Source organism: Acanthochromis polyacanthus, chromosome 6 (genome assembly GCF_021347895.1).
Source record: "Acanthochromis polyacanthus isolate Apoly-LR-REF ecotype Palm Island chromosome 6, KAUST_Apoly_ChrSc, whole genome shotgun sequence".
In the NCBI taxonomy this organism is placed as follows: Eukaryota; Metazoa; Chordata; class Actinopteri; family Pomacentridae; genus Acanthochromis; species Acanthochromis polyacanthus.
The window spans coordinates 17,010,280-17,035,755 of NC_067118.1; the positions used below are offsets into that span (position 1 = coordinate 17,010,280).

At 40.3% G+C, this 25,476-nt stretch overlaps 1 protein-coding gene across 1 annotated transcript in view; it reads left to right on the plus strand.

Annotated features, from left to right (window-relative positions):
- The first annotated feature begins 48 nt into the window (after positions 1-48).
- The window catches only part of arhgef19 (Rho guanine nucleotide exchange factor (GEF) 19), a 28,111-nt gene continuing 2,683 nt past the window's right edge, over positions 49-25,476 (plus strand). Inside the window, exons 1-15 of the mRNA XM_022194037.2 lie at positions 49-2,258; positions 16,323-17,034; positions 17,136-17,627; positions 18,538-18,670; positions 18,765-18,847; positions 18,950-19,206; positions 19,311-19,471; positions 19,587-19,739; positions 21,056-21,185; positions 21,351-21,425; positions 21,523-21,612; positions 21,716-21,879; positions 24,890-25,048; positions 25,140-25,219; positions 25,320-25,424. Coding sequence (XP_022049729.1) covers positions 16,344-17,034; positions 17,136-17,627; positions 18,538-18,670; positions 18,765-18,847; positions 18,950-19,206; positions 19,311-19,471; positions 19,587-19,739; positions 21,056-21,185; positions 21,351-21,425; positions 21,523-21,612; positions 21,716-21,879; positions 24,890-25,048; positions 25,140-25,219; positions 25,320-25,424 — 2,773 coding nt within the window. The 5' untranslated portion in view covers positions 49-2,258; positions 16,323-16,343. The remainder of the gene's footprint in view (positions 2,259-16,322; positions 17,035-17,135; positions 17,628-18,537; positions 18,671-18,764; positions 18,848-18,949; positions 19,207-19,310; positions 19,472-19,586; positions 19,740-21,055; positions 21,186-21,350; positions 21,426-21,522; positions 21,613-21,715; positions 21,880-24,889; positions 25,049-25,139; positions 25,220-25,319; positions 25,425-25,476) is intronic.

Below are 25,476 nucleotides of genomic sequence, written 5' to 3' on the forward strand. Positions count from 1 at the left end.
CTCCAAGCAGCAGAGACAGAAAAAGAAGCAGCTGATTTATTATAATTCAGAAACAGACAGGTGTTCGTTAATGATTTCTCTCCTCCTCCTCCCCTCTCCACCTCCACCAATAGCTGTGGCCTTGGGCAACTCCTGACTTTTATTTTATCTTGTCTCCTCTTATCCTCCTCTTCCAACGCACCCTTTCTTCACCACTCGCTCCTCCCGCTTTCTCTGGTTTCGTCCCTTTAGTCCTTATGTTTTTTTAATGCACGCTCTCTTCCTCCCTCCCTTCGTCTCTCTTGGCCACGTTCATCTTTGGATTGTTATGATTGCTGTGCGTTCCTCTGCCATGGCCTGCAGGAAGAGTGAGTTAGTACATGTCAGCGAGCACAGGTATGCACTGTGGACACCGACCGGCTGGCTCATTCACTGACTCCTGGAGTGAGGAGGGAGTCGCTCGCATGCATGAGCTGCAGACGAAAGCCCCAAATAAGCCACAAGGTAATGATGCAGCAAACAAAACAACGTGGCATAGCACGGGGATTCACCTGAGCAGTAAAAAAACAAACAAACAAAAAAAAACAAAACAGGAAAAACAATACCAACCTGATCCTGTTTCTGTGTCACATTTCATATCATTAATATAAAAATATCAATGCACCGTTAAAAATGCCACACAAACCTTTGCCTTGCTTTTTGACTAATTTAAAATCTTAATTCTATTGTACACCCTACATTTTATCTTACCAAAAATATTTTAAATTGCCACTAGTTATGTTTTAATTCTAAGTGCTACTATTTAATTTTTTTTTCTCAGAATAGTGATGACACAAAAGTAAAATCGCAGACAGCTTAGAGGCCTATAGTGACCTATTTTCCACCAACAAAAACGGGAACAATTAGATGTCCATGACTGTTGAGTAAACTGGTGTCCCGAGTTAACCCAACTCCCCACCTCCACAACCCACTAGCATTCTTTTCATGTTTGATTAGTGAACATAGTTGATGCAGCAGGAAGCAGGGAACACTGAGAGAGAAGAGTTTAAGCATGCCTTAGCAGCTTCTTTCTGTCACCAGCTCACAGTCTGACATTTGGCGAAACACACACACACCCAGAGGCTATCCTAAAAATGAAGCCGCACGAACAGGGTTGCAAATATACAGGGTGACACAAAAAAACGTGAACTTTTTAACAATCCAATAAAACCAAGAGTGATGGAAGAAAAATATTTTATTCATAGTAATTGAAATCTTAAAACATGCCATTTAAGAAACGATGGAATTTTCTTTTTTTAAAAATTACTATGGCGTCCTCCTGTACAAATGCATTCTTGAAATCTACCTGGGGCTATCTCAAGAGTAAAGTGTACACGACTCTACCAAGAACTTTAGATGAGTTCAAACAGAGAATTCAGGATGAAATTCACAGTATCCCAGCTGAGATGTTGCAGCGGTCAATGAGGACTCTCAACAGCAGATTTCAAGAATGCATTCGTACAGGAGGACGATTGTTAAAAAGTTCCTGTTTTTTTGTGTCACCCTGTACAAAAATAAAGATTGACATGCAAATGTATGCTTTAGCATGCAGGGATTTATGCTTGTTTTGAATCAATACGTGAAAATGCACAAACTACACACTCAAATAGCATAAAATACATAAACACACACAACAAATGCACTTTGACTAATAAACATGCTACCATCACATTGCACACACACATACACATGTTTACTAGTACACACTCCTGCAGAGGAGCAACATTATTCCTTCCTTGTCTGCCTATCCCTCCTCTCCCTGTCTCAAAGCAGGTGCTGAAATGAGACACTAAATAACTATTAGAGTTAGAGGAAGGGCAAGAGAAGGGGAGGAGGAAAAGAGAAAATAAGAGAGCACTTCCCCAACAGTAGCAGAGAAAGAGAGAGAGAGGGAGGGAGGGGAAAGAAACGAGAGGGAAGAGAGAGCAGAGGAGCTTTGAGAGGGGATCTGCATTGTAAGTAACTCTGAGAGCAGCAAGTGGTGGCTCTTTTTTCAGCCTGCTTTTGTTTTTCTGAGGAGCAAAAGAAGAAGAAGAATTAAGAGAACCAAGCAGAAGACTGCAGGTCTGAAAAGTCTGTGTATACAAAACTGCAAGGGGAAAAGGGAGGAGAGAAGCCAGGAGGAACACAAGGCAGCAATGGATAGCAGAGCAGCTCAGCCTGACCCTGGGATGGCCTGGATCCACACACTGCTGCTCGCTGCCATCCAGCACACACACTAGGCTGCTAACGCCACTGAGGTACAGTACTAAACAAACAGGAACTGTAACTCTAAAAAAAACAAATGAAGCGATGAAATCTGCACACACATTCCAACTTTAACCCTACACCTGTTTATCGGAGACTGTTTCTGCTGGGAATGAAAGTCCAGCTGTGCTGTTTGCCTGAGAGTGCAGCCTGTGCTTTGTGTAGTTGCACTTGTGGAAAGTGTAGCTTTTCAGGTGCACTGCATTTATCTGACAGCGTATGTGTTCTGACAACAAAGCAAATACTGTTTCTATGTAATTATCAAAATGACATGGATCTTCAGTAATCAACAAAAGCAGATTTTTAAGTGAAGATTTTGAATGCAAGCTGAGGTGTTGTTGAATTAAAATGCGAAACATGATAGTTTTAGTATTGTTTCAACTTTATTGCAAGACAAAGGCTGATAAGAGACACATATCCAGGTCAGGTAGATGCATATATCCTGCCAGTGACATTACTAGCTATTCTATTAGCTAACTCCTCTTTATTTTCTTGGAAGGTTTTTGCTTGCATCCATAGTGTTTCCAGCAGCTCTAGGAAGTGCAGAATGAGATGAGCCTTAAATGTGATGGTTACAGTGCAACAATGAGTCGTTGCAGAGCAGGGCAGGTAAGTGCTTGTCTGGAATATGTTGGATGAGGGGTTGTTAAAAACTGTACATGGCTGAAGCTTGGCGCCCTGGCTCACTCATTCTGCTCGCTTCTAATCTGTGGAATATTTTAGCATAAAACTCAAGCAGCTTCTGTGCCAGTGGCTTCAGGAAAACAGAGCCTCAAGTTGTTAGCAACTGACTCTGTGTGTACGTCTGCTTCTAGACATGTGAATGCGTGTATTAGTTAATGTCCTCATGTGCATATGTGTGTATGTTGGCTCATGTAGAGAATCCAGCTGGTCAAAGTGTTGACGCTGTTTCATGGGGGATAAAGAACAACGCGGTGATGGCATCCAGCAGACAGGTTATGATTTATAAGACTGTGGAAGCTGTTCTCTTCCATGGGGAGCGTGGCCTCAATCCAAAGCAGATTAACACCCTCCAGACTTATTCTCAGCATCTTTCAGACACTATCAGCAAGAGGTTGAGCTGAGGTGACGGCTGCCTTTCTGTCTGCTGTCCTGATGACTCAGTGTATTGTCATGAGAGTTGACTGCTGCTGCTGCTGCTGTTGTGTATGGATGGTCTGGAGGTGCATATTTTGGCTGGAGCACAATTAGATAGTTGTGGGTGTTTTTGGATCACCGCATTTACTGCGGCATGTCTGACTTGAAAGCACCATCTGCACGTTGCTTGTACCACCACAAAGTATAAATCAGGACCTGTTTTACTGCATTTTATCACAGGCTCCAGATCCCCTGCATGAAAACAGGCATCTGATGGTGTTTTTTAAAAAGTCTTAGCATTGGAAACTTGGGATTTCTTTTAGCTCTGACAGAATTTCTAGCGTGTAAGAGCACAAAAGGAGATTTGATTTCACTCTGCATGCCTGCTCATATCACCCTCAGAGTTATAACTCAGCTCACCACAGTAGTGCTCCTTCTTCCCACTTCCTCCTGCCCCCATAACTGTGTGTCTGGAGAGCACCTGCCTCATCACCTGCCACTCAGACAGTGGCTGTCTGAGCATGTGTGTGAGTGTGTCTGTCTATATGGTGCATAAAAAAGAGATCGAGGAGGCCACACCTCACCCTCATCCCATCTCTTACTCCCTCATCTTCCCTAGCTAGCAAGTGCTCTCTTTGCGCCGCCTTGCTCTGCTGCTGCCCTGAACCTGACTGTCTGTTGTGCTTTGTGCTGACCTGTTTTTGTCAAATCTAGGCTAAAATCACGAGGCATCATCAACTGAAAGCAACCTGCCATTTAAGCATGACTGGCACTGACATTTTAAACAGACTTGGTCACTTTCCTGCACTTTTGGCTTTTTGGCTTGTGGCCTAAATAGCAGCAGCTTTAACGGTCCATAATAGCAGCCTTTGCTCCTGCACGTGTATCGTTGAGTTTCTTTGTTTGTCTCCTGCCTCAGCTAAGCGGTCAGTTTCAGAGGAATGAGCGTGCCGAGTCATCCAGGGAATGTGGAAAAGTGTCTGTGTGTGTCAGGGGGTCTTATCGGGGTGGTAGGAAGCTTCTCTAGTTGGACATGAACTTGTCTTGAAACCTGGACGATAAAACGGACCACCTACAGAGTTAAAAGCTTGTGCATTGAGATAATAGTAGTACAGGAAAGCCGTGGCTTTGAGACAACTTTCTGAGACGACTTTGACCCCTTGAAAGCCTAAAGTTTTGCTGTTTAGGGAGCAGTGCACTGGCTCTGTCATCTATTAGTTAAACTGCATGTCAAAGAATATTTGGCTCATGCATGAAGGTTAAAAGAGGCTGAATTTTGAAATTTGAGCCCAGAGGCGATGTGTGCCGAGCATTGCACTGACTGTGTTCCTGCACACCTGTCTAGCACTGTAGCCCTCAGGTTATTTCCTATTATGACTTGGCCAGTACTTTGCAATGTGTGTTTCACATTATACTCCCTACATTTCTGGCTTTGGAGGCAACATTTCTTAAACAGAATTTGCTTTGCATGTCTCCTTAACTTAAATTTAAAAAATAAAACAGGTGTTGCTCTGGTATTCAACAGAAGCAAAAGTATTTTTCCCCACCTTCAATTCTAAGAGCTCTCTTTTAAAATCACCGCTCTAATCGTGATTATGCTGCCAGATGTTCAGAGTTTGCTTTTAAAAAGTTTGTAGCTCCAGCTCTTGAGGAAAAGGAATTGTGTCTTGATGGTCATCCTGCTAGGTGATCAGATTTCAAAACAACAAATGGCTTGTCCATACCTGTCCAGATAAAAAAGCAAGTAGTCGGGTGGAGGTGCTCAGATGGGAAGAAGTGGAGCAGAGAGCTAGAAAACAGCAAGGAGGAGAGCGTGTGAACACAAGAGCAGATGAATGCAAGAGATGCATCAGCAATTTGACGTAAAGTAGGTCAGCCTCTCGAGAGCTCAGTGGCAAAGGATCAGATTGAAATCAAAGCGTTCTGACTGACAGTTTGAGTGCAACAAACCCAAGCTTCTTCTTTGTAACAAACTTAGACTAAAAGAATAAAAACACAACCAATAACGAAGCCACACATGCATGAATGGCATACCTTCTCTTTTGTTGTGCATTTACTAGAAAGCTTCACGTGCTGAAGAACGTAAAACACCAGTAATGACTACAACAACTAAAGGATGTAGTTCTTATCATCAACAAACCCCATATAAAGATGAACCCTCTCAATGCCAGCAGTTTTACCCCCTGTTGGCTCATTTTTCACTGCAATATGAAGTCACCATACTAAAGACACCACAATGAAAACAGCACAGCCATGGCTAGAAGTAGAGAGAACTCAGAAATATTTATTTTCTACAGTAAAACTCAGTTATAATGTCATAAATCATTAAAAAGAAGAAAAACTTACATTTCTTTGTCTCTTACTTCTCTCTTTTTTTTTGCAAAAGTTGAGTAAAACCTGGAATCGACATGCCCAACATTTTTCAAAGGTATGCAGGTGTTGCTAACGCTAAAAATACATGGTAGTCATTTATTTACTTGTCTCCTATCTGCTCTCTATGCACACACAGCCTGCAGTTCAGCCAAAAAGCAGATTTTTTGCCACAACGGTTGCTGGCAGCTGAGTCAGTATTTGCTTCTTACTTGCACTGAGGAGCACACAAATGTTGTTCTTGTTCCTGCAAATCATTTATTTTGGCAAACATTCTCAATGAGGCGTGTAAATATAGGAATTTTGATTGATCATAAGCTTGGATTTGGTGAATTTTCCTGATGGAGCAGCAGATCACAGACTATTACCATGCAAAGATGTTGAAAATCTGACAATCCATTTTTGCACTCTCTGACTCTGACAAATGCTGTGAATTTGGCATTTTGTTTTTAAAAGAAGATACACATGGCTTTCAGACCCACTGACTGGTTTCTTTGTTTAGTGGGTTCAAGCCAGTGATGTGTCAGTCCATCTTGCAATACTCTCCTTTGTGACTTTCAGCATCATGTCTATTGGTTCATACAGCAAAGATGTACAACTTGAAAACTCGGTCACAAGTAACGGCCAAAAAATTTAAGAAAACATTTGCACACTTCTCTTTTCTTTTTCCTCCTTTTTTTTAGCAAGCATGAATCAAAAGAACACAAGCAATGCATTTGTTTGGGACTGTTTTCAGCGATGAATTACCACATATTTTCCGCTGTAGTGGAACTGAATGAAACAACTGTGTGTATGTTTGAAGTAAAGAGACAGCATAGCAGCTAGTACAACAACAGATAATCACTGTTGTTTTAGCAGTTTTTTCAAAATAACTAGGGCGCAGAGAAATATCAGGCTTTGGATACATGAATAATACTTGTTGTAACCAGTTAATTTGATCTTTTCAGGGAACTGATTTATGAGAAGAAAGACAGAATATTGTCTTTTGCACCGTTGGTCAGACAAAAGAGGAAATATGAAGACCCTCGGCTCTGGTGTGTTGTGATGGCTATTTGCTTGATGTAAACTACATATTACATACTGTACTTGTTACAACTTTTCCTATGTAACTCACCAAATCACTCTAAATCACTCCTCTTTTCCTTCGAATCTCATTGCACACTGATAACCATTGTCTGTCAGAAGGTACTGATTATGAGATTTTCTGGATTTACTACCTGTTGGATTCTTGGCGCTCCATCAACTTAGTAGCTTTTGTGACTTATGACAAAGCACCATAATTAGATCAGGTTATTTCCATAAGTTTTGTCAATAGCTCCTTTGTGTCTTTACTATCCTGGCTGTGCATCTCCTGGGCATCAGCTTATCCGCCTGCAGTTCTTATGGTGGAGGAGTGAAAGCGGGGGGGGGGGGGGGGGGGGGGGGGGGGACGTTTAAGATCCAAAAGTTTTGGCATTTACGCGTGAGATGGTTGCCATTTTTTCAGGCTTTTAAACGAGAGATTGCCGTTTGTCTGTTTCTATTAGGGAATCCCACTGGGTGACACACAAGGTTAGGGGAGGCCTCGCCACGTCTTGTCGCTTTCAATCAAAGTGCTGCTTCAACTTCTCGCACACACTCAGATTCAGGTGAACCATGTAGGGCACAGCTTTGTGCGACTGAAAGCCAAGTTGTCAAGCATGCATCTCTATAGTGTCCCAGAAGGTCGTGGGTATGTTGCCTGAGGCTTTAGAGGAGGATTAAGAGGACTCACACCATGTGTAAACATTTGGGTAACCCCCCACCCGCCTCCTCCATAGCCTCTGGGGCGCTCACCTGTCTCAGTGGGTGGAGGCTGGAGGAAGAATGAATACCAAGAAACTCTCTGACCTGAATTCACTCTCACACAACCGAGGCGTCTGCTCTTTCCAAAAAACAAACGCACATTAACACATCACCCAGACATCTGGTGTGATTTCGCTGATTGGAATTCAAGTCTCGCTGAGTAGTTTGTTTTGATTGAGAGATTAAGATGAATCCCATTAAAATACCAAGACGACAATGCCTGGTTTTCCATGCAGGTGTTTGCAGTACATGTGAAATCACACACAAAATAAAATCCAAGTTGTGTAAAGGGACATCAGCGTGGTTGAGGCAAATTACTGGGCTTAATCAATCATAAGACAGACTAGAAACCAAGAACTGATCGAAAAATGTTATGAGATGGTAAAAATAACCATAAATGGAGAAACACAGGAGAGAATTTTTACCATTTCAGAATATTCAAAGTCACTCCATTTATTTACAAAACTTAAAATTGCACAGTAATAACTTTTAAAAATATCTATTTCCAGTTTGAAGTAAGCATAAATCATAGATAAATGAGCCCGTTTCTAGCTGGCAAGTTACCAGAGTCTCAGCAGTGAAAAATGTCCCAAAAACTACACTGTAAAAAAAGTTAGTAGAGTGAAAAACTGTGAAACAATGACTCTCAAACAGTTTGATCCAGTTTATATAACACTGAATCACCATACGTAGAGTAGTCAGGAAAAAGTTTAGTTTTTTTTCTCTTCAAAAAATACATTTCCCCACTCTTACACAGTTATTTATTGAAAAAATGCTGTAATATGTATATCATCCAATACTGTCGTTTTTGCATTAATTTCTCTAAAAGAATGCAATTTTTCCCAATTAAATGTATGTACTCATAATGAAAACATGCTGTAATATTTATACCAAGTAATGTTTTTGCATTTATTTCATGTAAAAAAACAAATACAGTTTGTTACCGGTCAAATTAATGTACTTTTGTGTTAATAACGGACATACGCTTTAATATTTATGACAGCTATAACAGCAATTTTTGCATTTATGTCAAAAATACATTTTTTAAATGTCAAATATGCTAACTGTTGTGCTAATAATGGAAAAATGCTATGATATTTATAATTGGTCACACACAAGTTTTATTTTATAGGTATTTTTTATGTAAATTTTTAAGTAAAACAAGCAGTTTTTAAAGATTAAAACTTTTACTTTTACATTAAGCAGATTTTTTCCCACATAATCAACAGTATCAATACATTTCTAATATGTAAGAAAAATGTTTTATTGTAATTCTGTGGTAGCTTTCTGGCAACGACAGCTGTTAGAATTTTCTTTTACCGTATAATAACATTTTTTTACAGTGGAGTTTCACAAACACGGAGTTCAGGACTGTGGCTTTCCCAGAAGTGACGCTGAATGATGTCATGTCTTGTATCAGCAGACAATGCTGGGCTCTTTAGTCTACTGCTTGGCAATTAGTGGTCTGATGTGACCGAGTTAAACTGCGATCTCACACACACACATGAGCTGGTCACACCAAACTGTTAGGACACTCCGCTCTGTCTGAACAAACACACTGGACTTACGCTGACGGAGAGAAAGTGTGTGGGGGAGGGAGAAAATGGCAGGTTTTCTTTTCCCGTGCAAGAAAGTCTAATCACTGTGATTAGATACAGCTCAACATGCTTGGATATTCAGATTTCCATCACATGCAGCAAACAAAGTCCAATAAATAATCAATGATTTTTGATGATTTCTGAGAATGTGTGAGAGAAACATGTTTCTACTGGTTCCTGATTATCAGACTAAATTGTCACAGTGTTTTATATCTTAAGCCTGAAATCATTTTTATGTTGGCTGTTTTCTGTTTTGGAAGAAAACTCATTTATTGATAACATCTGTAGATGGCAGAGAAGCAGGTTGAACCAAGTTTTTGAAGGAAAAAATACAGATTTTAAGAGCTATTTAATCACAGATGTATTTCTTTAACTTGACATATACACACGTGGACAAAATTGTTGGTACCCCTCAATTAAAGAAGGAAAAACCCACAATTCTCACTGAAATCACTTGAAACTCACAAAAGTAACAATAAATAAAAATTTATTGAAAATTAAATAATCAAAAACAGCCATTACTTTTGAATTGTTGATTAACATAATTATTTGATCTGTCACAATTTTGTGGCCATTTTTTTTGTCACCATTTTTCATTGATGTCATTGGCTCTGGCCAAATTAGATGGAATCCCCACCTTCTAAATTCCCTCGACAAAGCAGTGACTGGCTCTGTTGTTTTTCCAGCCAGTGCAGTAGCACCACAACTACTTTTCCTAAGGTCCTCGTTCACTGGTTACACTTAAAAATGAGGCTTTTTAGACTTTAAAGCTGAAATATTTTGTGTCACCTAGTCTGAGGTTACACAAGCCAAAGTCAAGTTTCATGTTTGCGCAGATGACTCAAACATATGCAAATTATGTTTCATATTAAACTAAATAATGCTTCCTAACAAAGCTCAACTCTGAAACATACTGTAGGCAGCTTGTCCCAGAGAAATTATTCTAGGACTATTTTTTCCAAGGACTTTTTTCAGGGATGGATTAATATTTATTTGGTTTTCTTGTGTGTATTTACAGCTTTTAATGTGGGAATTACAGTGCCTGTCTTCATTGTTTGGATTAGTTCATAGTTTGAGTCTTTATACACAAAACACAGCCTGATGACCTGAGCAGTGTGTTTGACTGTTGTCAGTGAGCTTGTTAGAAACATAGTGGGAAGCCAAACCTTGTGTTTCATAGAACATTAGGGGGATTTTGAAATAGGTTCTGCAGTTTAAGTGATGACTGACAAATCGAGAGCAGCTGCCATGTTTTTTCTTTCTTTTTTCTTTCTTTTTTTAGTTTAAAGGCCAAGTCATGCTTTCTCTGACAGAGTACACTACCCTTCAAAAGGTTTGGGTCATCCAGACAATTTCATGTTTTACATGAAAGCACACACTTGTATTCATGTGCTAACACAATTTCACAAGGGTTTTCTAATCATCAATGAGGCTTTCTACACCATTAGCTAACACAATGTAGCATTAGAACACAGGAGTGATGGTTGCTGGAAATGTTCCTCTGTACCCCTATGGAGATATTACATTAAAAATCAGCTGTTTCCAACTACAATATTCATTACAACATTAACAATGTCTAGACTGTATTTCTGATTCGTTTAATGCTATCTTTTCTTTCAAAAATAAGGGCATTTCTAAATGACCACAAACTTTTGAACAGTAGTGCATGTGTGATGTAAACTTTCATTTCCCTTAAGGGTCTGCATGGATGCCTACATACACTGCGAATGTGCTGATTGCAAATATACTGCATAATTCATCATTTAAAGATTAGCAAATTAAGTAGCTGATTTTGTAGGTGCACTCACTTGTACATGCTTTCCTTCAGTTTAACTAAAACACAGCAGGAAGTTCTAAATTGTACAAAAATCCTGAGCTACATTCACAGTCTTTGCTTGACATGTCTTGGAAATAGTCCCTGACATGATGTTATAGCTCAGTCTGTAACCAGCTGCTATATACTGTAGAAAGTACAAAATCACAAGCTTTGGGACACATCCACAGGAGGGGCAGTGTGACTGTGTAGATATACGCTGCTGTTCAAAAGTTTAGGGTCACCCAGACAATTCCATGTTTTCCATAAAAACTCACACTTTTATTCATGTGCTAACATAACTGCACAAGGGTTTTCTAATCATCAAGTAGTCTTTGAGCACCATTAGCTACCACAATGTAGCATTAGAACACAGGAGTGATGGTTGCTGGAAATGTTCCTCTGTACTTCTATGGAGATATTCCATTAAAAATCAGCTGTTTCCATCTAGAATAGTCATTTACCACATTAGCAATGTCTAGACTATATTTTTGATTAATTTAATGTTATCTTCACTGGGGAAAAAAAAGTTTTTCTTTCAAAAATGAAGACATTTCTAAGTCACCCCAAACTTTTAAATGGTAATGTGCTTGTACCTGTTGTACTATGAAGGGTGCAACATGAGTGTCTGCTTTCAAAGTTTGTGTCAGTCGTATCAAAACCACGAATTGGCTAAAAAACATTTCGGCCCTGTCGTCTCAAAAAGAGATTATCGTCAATCTATTTATCCAGGAGTGGGTCATGTTGATATGTAAATTATATGCTGATGTCCTATCAATTTGAAGTTATCCTTGATCCTAGAAAACCAAGAAAATGTCCCTTCTCTTCTGCACACAAACGTATCGAAATCAATTTCATCTATGAACAGTAAGTGTCTTGCTTACTGCCCCTTTAAAGCACACCAAACATTAGGAGAGAAAACAGTTTAGAAATGTATGTCTTCAGCTAGATAAACCACAAACAGCTCCAGCACTGAATCCATTTGTTCCCCCCTCACCTGCCTCGGCAAACATCAAACTAACTTAAATTATGTGATTACACAACTCTGACTCTTTCAAGGAGCTGAATCAGCAGTGGGTTTATGCTCACATTTATGTGATACAGGCCATTAAAGGATTATTCTGAGACCATTCAGATGAATAATATTACAATTAAAAACGCTCTTTGAATGGCTGCTGGCATTAAAGGCATGCCAGACTGCCATTCATTAACTTCTGTATGCAGACACGGTGTCTTAGAGCAGCCTAGTGAAATTACAGGGAGAAACACTGGCTGCAAAGTCCATCACAGTCACAAATAACACCCTGCTATGACAAGGGAAATTACACATCTTTGGAATTGAAATTTTAATAGCGTGATATAATTGTATCAGTGTGAGGAATGTGCAGTAAGTGTAATCGGATGCTTTCATGTTGTGATAAATGTGGCGGTGAGGCTTTCTGTCAGTTTTTTGGGATCTTTGAGGTTTCCATGATCAAATGAAAAGATGACTAATTTTCTACAGAGTGTGCTGATTTATGACGACTTGGATGTTTAGTGGAGGACTATGTGAGCATTCATTCATTAGGATTGTGACATGATCATGGAAACTGAGATCATATTTTTTGTCTCGACAGTACACTGTAAACAATTCACATTTGGTCTTACATGGCAGACTTTAGATAGAAGAAAGTAAAATTTAGATAACGCTGTACATACAGCAGGATTACAGTATAACCAGCCAGTAATCACATCCAGACACCAATAAGCTTGTGTCATTATGCAGCAATGGTCTGGATGTGTTTATATGGCTCAGTGGCTGCACTATATGAGTGGATCAGTATAAGCAGTTCCCACATCCTCTCAGGTGTCCTGTGCTCAGGGCAGCCTAGCCCAGCCACCAGATAAAGGCTGCCTTTGTCTACAGCCAGGAACAGGTAACCATTTGTGCCTCCACTACCCTGTATGTGTGTGTGTGTGTGTGTGTGTGTGTGTGTGTGTGTGTGTGTGTGTGTGTGTGTGTGTGTGTGTGTGTGTGTGTGTGTGTGTATGTGTGTGTGTGTATGTGTCTGTGTGTGTGTGTGTGAAGTCGTGTTTGCGTGTGCATGCATGCATGCAAACGTGTGTGTGTGTGTGTGTGTGTGTGTGTGTGTGTGTGTGTGTGTGTGTGTAAGAGGGAAACACGGAGAGATAGGATTGACTGACCTGCCTACCTTTACTGCAAGAACAGGTGTGGCTTTTCAGCAGCCTCATATTCACAGCACACTGCACATGTGCCTGCAACAAAAAGGAAGGTGAACTATGATTTCAAGTCTGTGATTCAACACGCAAACAAGCAGCATAATACACAAAGTTGTACTTTCAGATGAAGCATTAATGCGGTCTGTAAATCTCTCTAAGGCCACTGTGTTCATGTAAATTACAGAAGTACAGTTAATCTGATAATACAAACTGTAATGTTACATATTTGTATATATCTCCTAACGATTTTACAGTGTAGTTCACAAATAAACACGCATGAATTGGAGGTTATAGTTACTGCAGTGTGTGGCTGTGAATAGATAAAAGCGATAAGAAGTTAACAATTAACGTTCAACCTTCTCTGTGCCCCAAACTGAACACTATACAGAATACTAAGTCTATGTTTTGAGATTTTGCTTCAGACAAAAGGCATGTAGTAGAAGTATACTTTTGATTGATAATGTACAACAATGCTAAAAAGCTTAACTGTGACTTTTCATCATGAGCAATCACCAGCTAATTCAAACAAAAATTAACAAAACAGAGCTGACTTGAAACAGCAGAGTAAGGATTAAATGTGAGGCAGTGGATTTACTCTCTGTACCTGCAAGGCTAATGCCTGGACTAAATGTCATATGAGCTCGTACTTCAACTGGGAGAACAAGTGCTAAAAAGCTATGGTTACTTGACCTGTAATAAAAATGTACTTATTAATCTTTTGGTTGTTATTGCCAACAAAACAGAAGAATTTATGAGGTGCTGTTATCTACCGCAGCCTCTTATAAAAGTAGCATGTGTTAAGAGCCTGTGAGGATGTGAGTCACAGGCTCTCACAGTTCACAAGTAAACTGTAAAACAATGTACCTCTGCGTCCTTCTGCGCATACAAGACTGTGTGTGTTGTAGGTAAGCGCCGGCCCCATTCCTTTTACCAGGTGTTTAGGCAGAAGTTGAGGATTACTTGCTCAGGAAGCAGGAGGGTAAGAAGAGACAGGGCTCCACTGATGTATGTTTAAAGAACCTGTCAGGAGAGCTGACTTTATGACCCATCGCTGAGTTTTAACAGACACTCGCTGTAAATATTCAATCAGAAAAACGAGCAGACCGCAGGCTGACAGGAAGATAGACCATCAACCAGACTGATAGATGAGTATTTTTCTCAGGAGGAAGGTGAGAGTGTTGAGAATGTGCTCCCACTGTCTGTCTTTCTGTTGTGGTACTCTGTCTGCAGCTGATGTGTTTCTGTGTGTGTGGAGATGTTAAGTACAGGGGCTGAATGCTGTGTGTAGAGAAGTCTTTAATTAGAGCAGGAAGACACAGCTCAGGAGACACACTACACCAGACTTAACTGTGTGTGCGTGTGTGTGTGTCTGTGTCTATGTGTGAAGACTGCGTTTGACTGTTTAACAACCCACACATGTCAGTAGTTTCTGGGTCCGTCTGCTTCTATCTGTGTGCAGGTGTGTGTGTCTTCACCCTAAATGAGGCTGCATGAATCCCAAAATTGTGAAGAAGCCATTTTAGAAAGTCATTCCTCTGCCACCTCCACCAACTTAATATCCACAGACTGTCTGAATGATTTAATAAACAGAATATAATATAACACACCATCGAGTCTGTGGAATCCTCTGGACACACTAAGCTAAGCTGCTAACACTGAGTTGCATCCAGTGAACCATGTTTGGTTCCAAGATAAAATGCTTGCTGCCATATTGGTTTAGTTGAACACACTGGATTGTTTCTCGTGGAAGACATGTAGATATTTACATAAAATTCACACTTTATTTTAGACGATTCTAAAATTAAAACTCGCTTTAGTCCATTTGCCAATTACCTGACTGGCGGCTCATTATGAGTTTGGAGTCACTTAGAAATGTCCTTATTTTTGAAAGAAAAGCAGTTTTTTCAATGAAGATAACATTAAATGAATCAGAAATACAGTCTAGACATTGTTAATATGGTAAATGACTATTCTAGCTGGAAACAGCTGATTTTTAATGGAATATCTACATAGGGGTACAGAGGAACATTTCCAGCAACCATCACTCCTGTGTTCTAATGCTACATTGTGTTAGCTAATGGTGTTGAAAAGCTAATTGATGATTAGAAAACCCTTGTGCAGTTATGTTAGCACATGGATAAAAGTGTGAATTTTCATATAAAACATGAAATTGTCTGGGTGACCCCACACTTTTGAACACTAGTGTAGATAACATAATACTTGCAAATGATCCAGTTTTCTCTTTTAAACGGTAACAATACGGAGAAAATACTCACATTCTTTATGTATCTTCGTTCTCAATTCATTAGTACAGCAAGTGACATTAAGACGTGCAATCCAAGTGTGACCCATTTAGGTACCCGGGTGGTGTTTCCACCTAGTCAGGCTACCTTTCACCAGCAGAAAAGTACACAGATCATTTACCACGTATAGAAAAGATTTCGGCCCTGTCGTCTCACCTCCACAGGTGGTTAGCAGATCTTAAAAATATTCCTGTCTGAATTTGGTCGGTTTCGTTTTGCGTTATTTATTTCAGGAGTGTGTGATTTATTTATTTATTCATCGTCTAAATGGACAGAAGTAATTTGTAATAAAAATGTACTTTCGCCTTGCAGCTAGAAGATCACCAGTTCGCATCCCATCTTTCTGTATGGAGTTTGCATGTTCTCTCTGTACGTGTGTGGGTTTTCTCTGGGTTCTCCGGCTTCTTCCCTGAGTCCAAAAACATGCCGGGATTAATTGGTACCTCTAAATTGTCCATAGGTGTCAATATGAGTGTAATTGTTTATCCTTAAATGTAGTCCTGTGATAGACTGGTGACCTGTCCAGTGTGTCCCCTGCCTTCACTTTAAGTCATCTGGGATAGACTCTAACCCCACTGTGACCCTAATGAGAATTAAGCGGTGTAATAATAATGAATGGATGTATTTCCTATGCTGTTAAATTCTTTGTCTTCAGTTTTTTTCGCTATTTTATGAGGAAAATATGAATAATGCAGTGAATACTGTCCTCGCCACACCAATAATTTTCATACAGTCCCTTTGAAACGTTTATTAAAGCTGTTCTGTTTGAATTTCAAAAATGTGCATTTTAATTAAACACTGAAGTGATCTTCTGTCTCTCTCCTTTTGCAGCCCCCATGTGCCTGTTCAGCCATGCTCCCTGGCTATGGATTCTCACCTTTTCCTGATTTCCAACCCCACCTTAGTGCTTTTCGCTGCAGAGAGAGTCCCAGCATGTGGATCCCAGGCTCAGGAGAGTCCCAGGGTCTGAGTGAGGCCCAGGAGAACAGGCCTCTCCTTCATACATGCCACCACAAGCATGTTGCCGTGTGCCAGCAAGAAACATTGGCTTTTATTGAGCTCCAACCACCACCGACTGCGAAATTAAACAGCTTTGTCTCTCCAAGGCCGACTGTGATTCCAGACGCACAATGCATGACCCACTCTTTGCCACTAAATGGTCTCAGACACACGCTAAATGAACTGAATGACATGCAGAATGGCTGCCACAGAACAGACAGTGAGCATGAAGCAAATTTGAATTTGAACTCTCTTCCACATGCTGCAGATGTCAGCGAGCTTGAAAGCCATAATGGCACTAGGACTTCTTTGCCGGAGCAGATTGAAAAGCCACGGACCGTCACAACTGTATGTCGTCCTCTCCATGCAGCTCTTAGCCTCCCGCTGTCATTTCCTCTGTCTTCTCTATACACAAACCCAGACTCCTGGGAATCTCAGGTACCTTGCTCGCCATCCTCACCTGAATGTCCAGGGTTTCCAGGCCCAGATTCCTGCCAGCCTCAGAGGAGAACATCACAAGGATCATTGAAAGAGAAGTCTATCCGTGAGTGAGGAGTATTTTCACTGTTGACAAAGCTGATAACATTTTTAAAAATCTGTTACATGTTTTATCATAATCTTATGAAGTTATTTTTTTGTCCCCAGGCAGGAAAATGCAAGTTTATTCCCCAGACAGTCTGAGTGATGAATCACTCAGCAGCCCTATCCTGGATGCAGAATACATCTTTCCTGGACCTTTTGCATCTTTCCTGGAAGAGGACCTCAGTGGATTATCCTCTCTGGAAGCCATTTCAAGTCCTTCATCCACAGATGGTGTTACAGATCTCCCAAACCTCGGTCACAATGATATTTTCAGTCTACCTGCAGAACCTCTGCAAATAATAGAGGACTCCATGCCAGGGGTGGAGGAGGAGAGAGGAAGCGTAGATACATCGATTGCCACAGGTATGAGCTTTTTGTCACGCGGCCGCCAAGGAGACCAGGAACGGCGGCGCTTCTCAGCTTCAGAACTGATATCGAGACTGCAGCTGTCTCAAAGGAAGAACTCATTCACCTTGAAGCTGGGGAAGTCGCTGTCTGCTCGAGTAGCCTCCAGGGACAGACAGAGCACCAGCAGCCTCAGCCCCAACACTGACTGTAAGTTGACAACAACACAGCCCAGCTAGTAACAAAGACAAATGAATAGGAAGTGACTTCACAAAGTGGCCAGCATGTTACCACAGCTTCAGTGCTAACTGACACAACTTATGCACTAGTGGAGGAATGACTCAGAATCATTTGGTGTTTTAGTAATGATCCTCAATGGTGTTCAGTTGGGTTGACATTTTAAAGCTGTGAAAGCCTTGGTTCATGATTTGTTTATTTTTATACCCTCATGTCCTGAATGTTTGCTGTTACTCTCAAACAAGCCATGACTATTTGCTAGCGAAACAATTCTCCAATTAGCAGACTCTAGAATCATACAGTAGTGCAGTGGTCAGCACTGTCATCCAACAGCAAGAACATTCTGGATTATTACCCTGCTATTTGGCTTTCTTTCTGGGGTGTGGATGTTTACCCTGCGCCTGTATGGGTTTTCTATGATTGCTTCGATTCCCCACCACACTCCAAATAAATAAGTGATGTCTTAATTGCCCTGGGTGTGATTGTGAGCATGAATGGTTGCTGCAGTCTGGTAGTGCTGTTGCACAGTCTGCTTGGAGTGCTTGCTCTCCTTGGTCCACAGCAGTGTTTGAATGGGTGGTAATCATTAGATCCACATGAATACCAGAGCCCAGTGTTACCTGGCATAGAGTATTTCAGTGTCACAAGATGATCAATGTTATTCACTTCATCTGTTGGTGGTTTTCATATAGTGGCTGGTCAGTATTTTGTTTGGTAGATTAGAAATGGCAAACAGATTAACTGTCATCAAAAAGCCTTACATATCTGAGACTGATTTTAGAAGTTGTCCCAAAACTTCCAGTAAAGTTCAAATATCATGAATTCTTTGATTGAGGCTTCCCTAGACCTCACACCAGCACTGTCTGCTTTTTATTCTCTGTAGATAAGTCCAACTCCAGACATCGCAGTTCAGGAGGCTCTAGTGATAGCGCCCCACACAGTCCTGTAGGACCAGCACCTCCACTGCCCAGCAGTGACAATGGGATGCCTTTGCATCGGTGGAGCACAAAACTCGGGTAAATAGTAGCCAATGGTACAAAAAATATTGGTTTGCAAAATCTGCAACTCTTAAAGAACATCTATTGATGTAATTTAATATTTTCTTCACAGAATGCGAAAGAAATCCATAGAGGAGGATGTGAGCACACCATCTGTTCCTAGTTCAAATCGACTATCAAGGTTTTTGCCAAGCTGTAAGTTTACCTGAGATATTTTGCACTAAACCATTTATACCACATCTTGCCTTCATATCCCTTACAACAGCCTTTTTTACTGTCAACTTTTTGATTTTGCAGCAATTTTGTACCAGGAATACAGCGATGTTGCCATCAATAGAGAGATCCAGAGGCAGCAAGGGAAGGAGCCAGGCACAGAGGAGGAGGGGCTCAGGGACGAGGGGTCAGATGGGACCCCATCGCCATCCAATCTGTCTCCATCCAGCTCCTTTCGTTCATCACGAGGCTCTGCTTTTGCTCTGTGGCAGGACATACCTGATGTTCGAACCAGCGGTCAGCTCGACAACTTCAGCAATGAGGAAAGAAAATTACAGGAGGTGAAGAAAATACTGAAACACGTTTCATTTGGGACTGAATAGATTCTCTGTTTGAATGCTGCATCTCTTCACAACGTTGAAATACTGCATCTACCTCTACTCAGGCCAAGTTTGAGTTGGTGACATCTGAGGCATCATACATTCGTAGTTTGACAATTGCGGTGGACCACTTCATGCTGTCGCAGGAGCTTGCAGAGTCTCTTGGGACTCAGGATAAGCAGTGGCTCTTCTCCAAGCTGCCTGAAGTCAAAGATGTCAGTGAGAGGTGAAGTAATATGTAGCTGATGTGCCTCTATTGCCCACCAGCCTGTGTTTCAACACCTCAGCAATCATGTCTCTTTCTTTGAGTGTTTTTTTTTCTGCTAATTTACTGTGTGCAGGTTTCTTCAGGACTTGGAGCACAGGCTGGAGGAAGACATTCTCAGATTTGATGTCTGTGACATCGTTCTGGATCACTGCCCGGCTCTGCGAAGGGTTTATTTACCTTATGTAACCAACCAGGCTTACCAGGAGCAGACGTACCAGCGTTTGCTGTAAGCAATTATTTTTAATAGAGATGTGAACATATACAGTATAGTAAAGGACTGGGTATACTGTGCAATCATTTGAATGTCACATGATTCAAAATTGAAACACCTCTCAATAACTGCAGTTTTCAGAAAGATAAGTGACATCGCAAAAAATGTCCAAAACAATGTTGCAGCAGTAATCAGGAGGTACAGAATGAGCCATAATACCACTAATTAGAGCCACGGTGGTCATGACTTGCTGACTTGCACACACAGATGGGGAAGTTCTTCTAATTTGGCACAGCAGTTATCAATGGAAATATGAGTTTCTAAGACAGTTACGACAGTGTGAAGAACAGTACATGAAATCATCCCGCATCATTCTGTTTGATGAAAAACCTCAAGATGAAACTTTGAAAAAGAACAAGATGAGAAGCCTAAATAATACTGGGAGTACATTCTTTGGCCAAATGAGAACTAAACCAATTTGTTCGGCTCAGATGGATTCCAGCATGTTTGATGTGATCCGAGTGAGGACTAACACAGTGAATGCATCGTCTTGGCAGTGCAGTATAGAGGCGCGAGTGTGAAGGTATGGGGCTGCTTGAGTGCAAAATGTGTTGGAGAGAAGATATTTGCAGATGATACCATAAAAGCCTGCAGATTTGCCAAAATACTAGCCGACAAGATGACTCTTGTCTGTGATTGGAAGTGTAAGTATGACCTGGCCAAGATTGTTGCCAGAATCCAGTTTTAAAGAGAGAGGCACAGCAGCACAATCCCTCCAGCAAAGAATCACTGAAAAAAAATTCTGAAGAATGACAGAACATCTCTGAAGAAATCTGGTAGCTGCCGGGCTGAGGAGGATTGATTGTGTAATCAGAAATAAAGATAATCATATAAAGTATATAAAAAAAATAAAAGTATATTTGGTAATTTTAGTATAGTAAATCTAAACTGTTAGTTTTAAATTTTACTCAAGAACAAAATATACTACTATTCAACTTAGAAGTAACACAATTAGATGTTAAATTTTGAATCATTTGACACTAAAGTGATATTGCACAGGAATATATCTGCTGTATACTGAATGTGCATTTACGTAAAGTACTACCTCTGTGGCTGACTGCTGTGTATAAAGTCCAATTGTTTTGTGCTGGATGTCCTCTAAGGGTGTTCAGGTGTTATTTTACACCTGCATGACTTAACTTGCTCTAGTAGCTAGTCTCTAGTCGGCTGAACATGTTTTTCTCAGAGTAAAATGCAGGCTGGAATTTTCATTCACATTCACCAGAAGTGATTAAAATGCTTCTATAAATGTCTTCGCCATGTCCTCTCAGGCACGAAAACACTCGTTTCCCCGGCATCCTGGCTCGCTTGGAGGAGGACCCCATCTGCCAAAGACTTCCTCTGACCTCTTTTCTAATCCTCCCGTTTCAGAGGATCACCCGGCTTAAAATGCTGGTGGAGGTACATGATTAAATCTTCAGTGCAGAATTCATGTTCACACTTGAAACACAATTACATGGAGCTGTAAATGGAGGAATATTGAAAGCACTTTGCTGCAACTTTTATTCCCACAATCAACACATGACAGAAGTTTTACTCACTCAATTGCATGGCCTTATTTTTCAGAACATCTTAAAGAGGACAACACCGGGCTCTCGAGATGAGGACACTGCCACAAAAGCTTTCAATGAGCTAAAAAAGGTAGTGATTATCATCCCTAATAGCCAGTTGGGTGAATACCTGAATTATCACTGGTGAGGCACAACAGTAATAACCATGTTGGTATGTGTTTTCTTAGATCATCAAAGAATGTAACTCCAGTGTGCAGTCAATGAAGAGGATGGAAGAACTTATCCACCTCAACAAGAAAATTCACTTTGAGGGCAAGGTGATTAAAGGTTCTTTTGACTGTTTTCCATACTTTTTCCCACAGGGTTTGTTTCTCTTTATTATTATTTTTGATACATTGTCGCTTACTTCTTTTTTTGCAGATTTTTCCTCTCATCTCTCAGTCCCGCTGGCTGGTGAAACATGGTGAACTCCTAGAAGTGGACACCCAGATGATGAGCATTTCTGGATCGAAGCTCAAGTTACCCACAAAGCCTGTGTACCTCCACTTGTTCAATGACTGCCTGCTGCTGTCCAGGAGGAAGGAGTGAGTGATACGCAGCTGACACAAAGAGAACAATCACGACGATTATGCAACAAAGCCAGATTAATAAAATATATTTTCATATTTTCTGAGGTAAAATGTTCATGTGTATCTGATGCAGTGCTGACATGTATGAATAGTTATTGGAATGAATCATTTCCCTTCATGCTGGCAGTAAAGATGGCCCTCAAAAACACTGAAACAAACAAAACAAAGCTCTTGTTTTGGATAATTAAAAAATGTAATATATAGCTGTATGATTCTTTAGAAGTCTCAAACCCAGCTTCTTTTCTTGTTCAAACACTCTTTTCACAGTATCACAAAATGCACACCTAAAAAAAAGATTTCATCATTGCCATTTGCTTTAATCAGGCAGATTTTAATTCAATCATGTTATTTTTACTCCAAAAGTAGGCCAACAGAATCAGTCTATAAACTATCTGAAATACTGCAAATTGTGCCATATTCTCCCTCTTTCATTTGTTATAAAGGAATTTAACAGTCAAACCATAGGAATAAAACATCAGTATTGCACTAAAGACAGAATGTCACAAACTAGAGATGAAGTTAAATAAAATCACCAATACCACACTCAACTGTCTGCCAAGTATATAGCCTCAGCCTGCAGGTAGTTAGCTTAGCTTAGCATAAGACTGCAACAAGGGGAAATAGCTACTCAGAACATCCCATAGCTTTAGATCACACTTATTTAGTCCAAACAGAAATACAAAAACACAAATGCAGGAACAACTTGTACTTTACTGAGGAATGCATGATGATATCAGTGCTTCTCCATTATCAGCCCATAAAGGTTTTTAATTAAATTTCAGCATTGGCCCAAAACTGGTCCATTGACAGGTAGATGACTCCTGTTCATTTGGATGTAAAACGTAAATTAAAACAGAATACAGTGATTTACAAATCTTTTTCAACCTATATTCAATCGAATTTACTACAAAGACAAGATTTTTAATCTCTAATTCAAACTGATAAACTTCATTGTTTTTTATGCAAGTATTCACTCATTTTGAATTTGATGCCTGCAACAAAAAGCTAGGACAGGGGCAACACAAGACTGGGAACGTTGAGGAATGCTCACAAAACACCTATTTGGAACATTCTACAGGTGAACCGGTTAATTTTGAGACAGATGAGTGTCATGATTGGGTATAAAAGGAGCATCCCCGAAAGTCTCAGTCATTCACAAGCAAGGATGGGGCGAGCTTTACCACTTTGTGAACAACTGCATGAGCAAATGGTCCAGCAGTTTAAGAACAAGGTTTCTCAATGTAGAATTGCAAGGAATTTAGGGGTTTCAGTCCATAATATCATCAAGACATTCAAACAATCTGGAGAAATCTCTGCATGTAAGCAGCAACATTAAATGCATGTGACCTTTGATCCCTCAGGCGGCACCGCATTAAAAACCAACATCATTTTGTGAAGGATGTTACCAGGTGGACTCAGGAACACTTTGGAAAACCACTGTCAGTAAACACAGCTTGGGTGCCCTCATAGCTCAGCTGGCTGTGCGGGCAACCCATTAACAGTGACTATAGTCTTCACTGCAGAGCTCATGGGTTCAAATCCAGTTCGTGGCCATTTACTGCATGTCATTCCCCTGCTCTCTTTAAAAAAAACACACACACACACAGTTTGTTGTTACAAGTGCAAGTTAGAACTCTACCACACAAAGCCATATATTAACAACATCCAGAAACACCAACCAACTTCTCTGGGCCTGAGCTCATCTGAGATGGACACAAGGTGGAAAAGTGTGCAGTGGTCTGATGAGTCCTCTTTTCAAATTGTTTTTTGAAATCATGGACATTATATCCTCTGGGCTGAAGAGGGAAATGACCATCCAGATTGTGATGAGCGCAAAGTTCAAAAGCCAGCATTTGTAATGGTATGGAGGTGTATTAGTGCCCATGGTACGGGGAACTTGCACATCTAGGCACCATTATTGCTGGAAGGTACATACAGGTTTTGGAGCAACATATGCTGCCATCCAAGCGGCGTCTTTTTCATAGACGTCCGTGTTTATTTCAGCAAGACAATACTAAGCCACATTCAGTTACAGCAGCATGGCTTCATAGTAAAAGAGTGCAGGTATTAGACTGGACAGACCTGTCTCCTTTTGAAAATGTGTAGTGCATTATGAAGCACAAAATACAACAATAAAAATAAACTGCTTGAGCGACTGAAGTCGTACATCAAGCAAGAATGGGAAAGAATTCCACCTACGAAGCTTCAACAACTAGTGTCTTCAGTTCCCTTGTGCTCATTGCGCGTTTTTGAAAGGAAATGTGATGTAACACAGTGGTGAACATACTTTGTCCCAGCATCAGATTCAAAATGAGTGAATATTTGCAAAAAAACAATATAGTTTATCAGTTTGAACATCAAATATCTTATCTTTGTAGTATATTTGATTGAAAATAAGTTGAAAAAGATTTGCAAATCACTGTATTCTGTTTTATTTACGTTTTACACAACATCCCAAATTCATTGGAATTGGGGTTTGTAGACTGCAGGTATAAGTCTGCTACTGGCCTTGCATTTCTTTCTTTTTCTCTTCCACTATCTACATGTTACCTTATAGCAGTCAGGCGATTCTACAAAGCACTGTGCCAGCGCAAAAGATTAATCTGGCAAAGCAAGACGAGCACCTGTCAGGTTAGAAGTTTGCAATTTTGCTTGAAATGTTGCATAAAAATAAATATGGTGTGGTTTACATGTAAACTATAGTTATTTCATTATTTAAGGAGTACATTTAGGAAGGTACATATATCTCCATTTGCCAGTGGGACATCAGAATAAGAAGAACAATTATTTTTTCTTCAACACAAACTTATACCATCATAATAAATGAAAAGATTTTAAAACCAAATAAAAACTTAAATACGTAGACATTAAAGATTCACTAGCTGCTAACAAATGCAAAATATTTCAATATATATATTGCTTACCAGTGATCTGAATAACAAAATTGCACCTTTCTCCTTTACAGCACATGGAAGTTCATGGTGTTTGTACATGCCAAGATAGGAGAGCTGAAAGTGAAGGATCTCAGTCAGAAGCTGCAAGGAATCTCGGGCTTCATCTTTCACCTGCAGCTTTGTGAAGGCCAGCAGCTTAAGCATCAGATCCTGCTTAAATCACACACTGAGTGAGTAACAGCATTTTCTCCAAACATTTGTCAACAGTGATTTTGCTTCAGTCAAAGCTGGATGATTTGGGTTGGTTTTGTGTCTACTAAGGAGTGGGAAGCAGAGATGGATCACAGCAATGTTCCCATCTGACCCACGCGAAGACATCGAGCAAGCCAGTGAAAATGATGGTCAGTAGAGATTTATAGGTGCACCATGAATCTGTATAAACCCCTAATCTTCTCATTCATCTTTTTTTTTTTTTTTTGCTTTTTTCACCTCTTCATTTAGATATATCCCAGGTTCAGTGCATTAAAAGCTACCAAGCCCAAGAGCACGATGAGTTAACGCTGGACAAAGCTGACATTCTTCATGCTAAGACCATTACAAGTGATGGTAAGAATCTGGGGAATGTCCACTTTAAGATCAACTGCATTCTTGCTTCAAC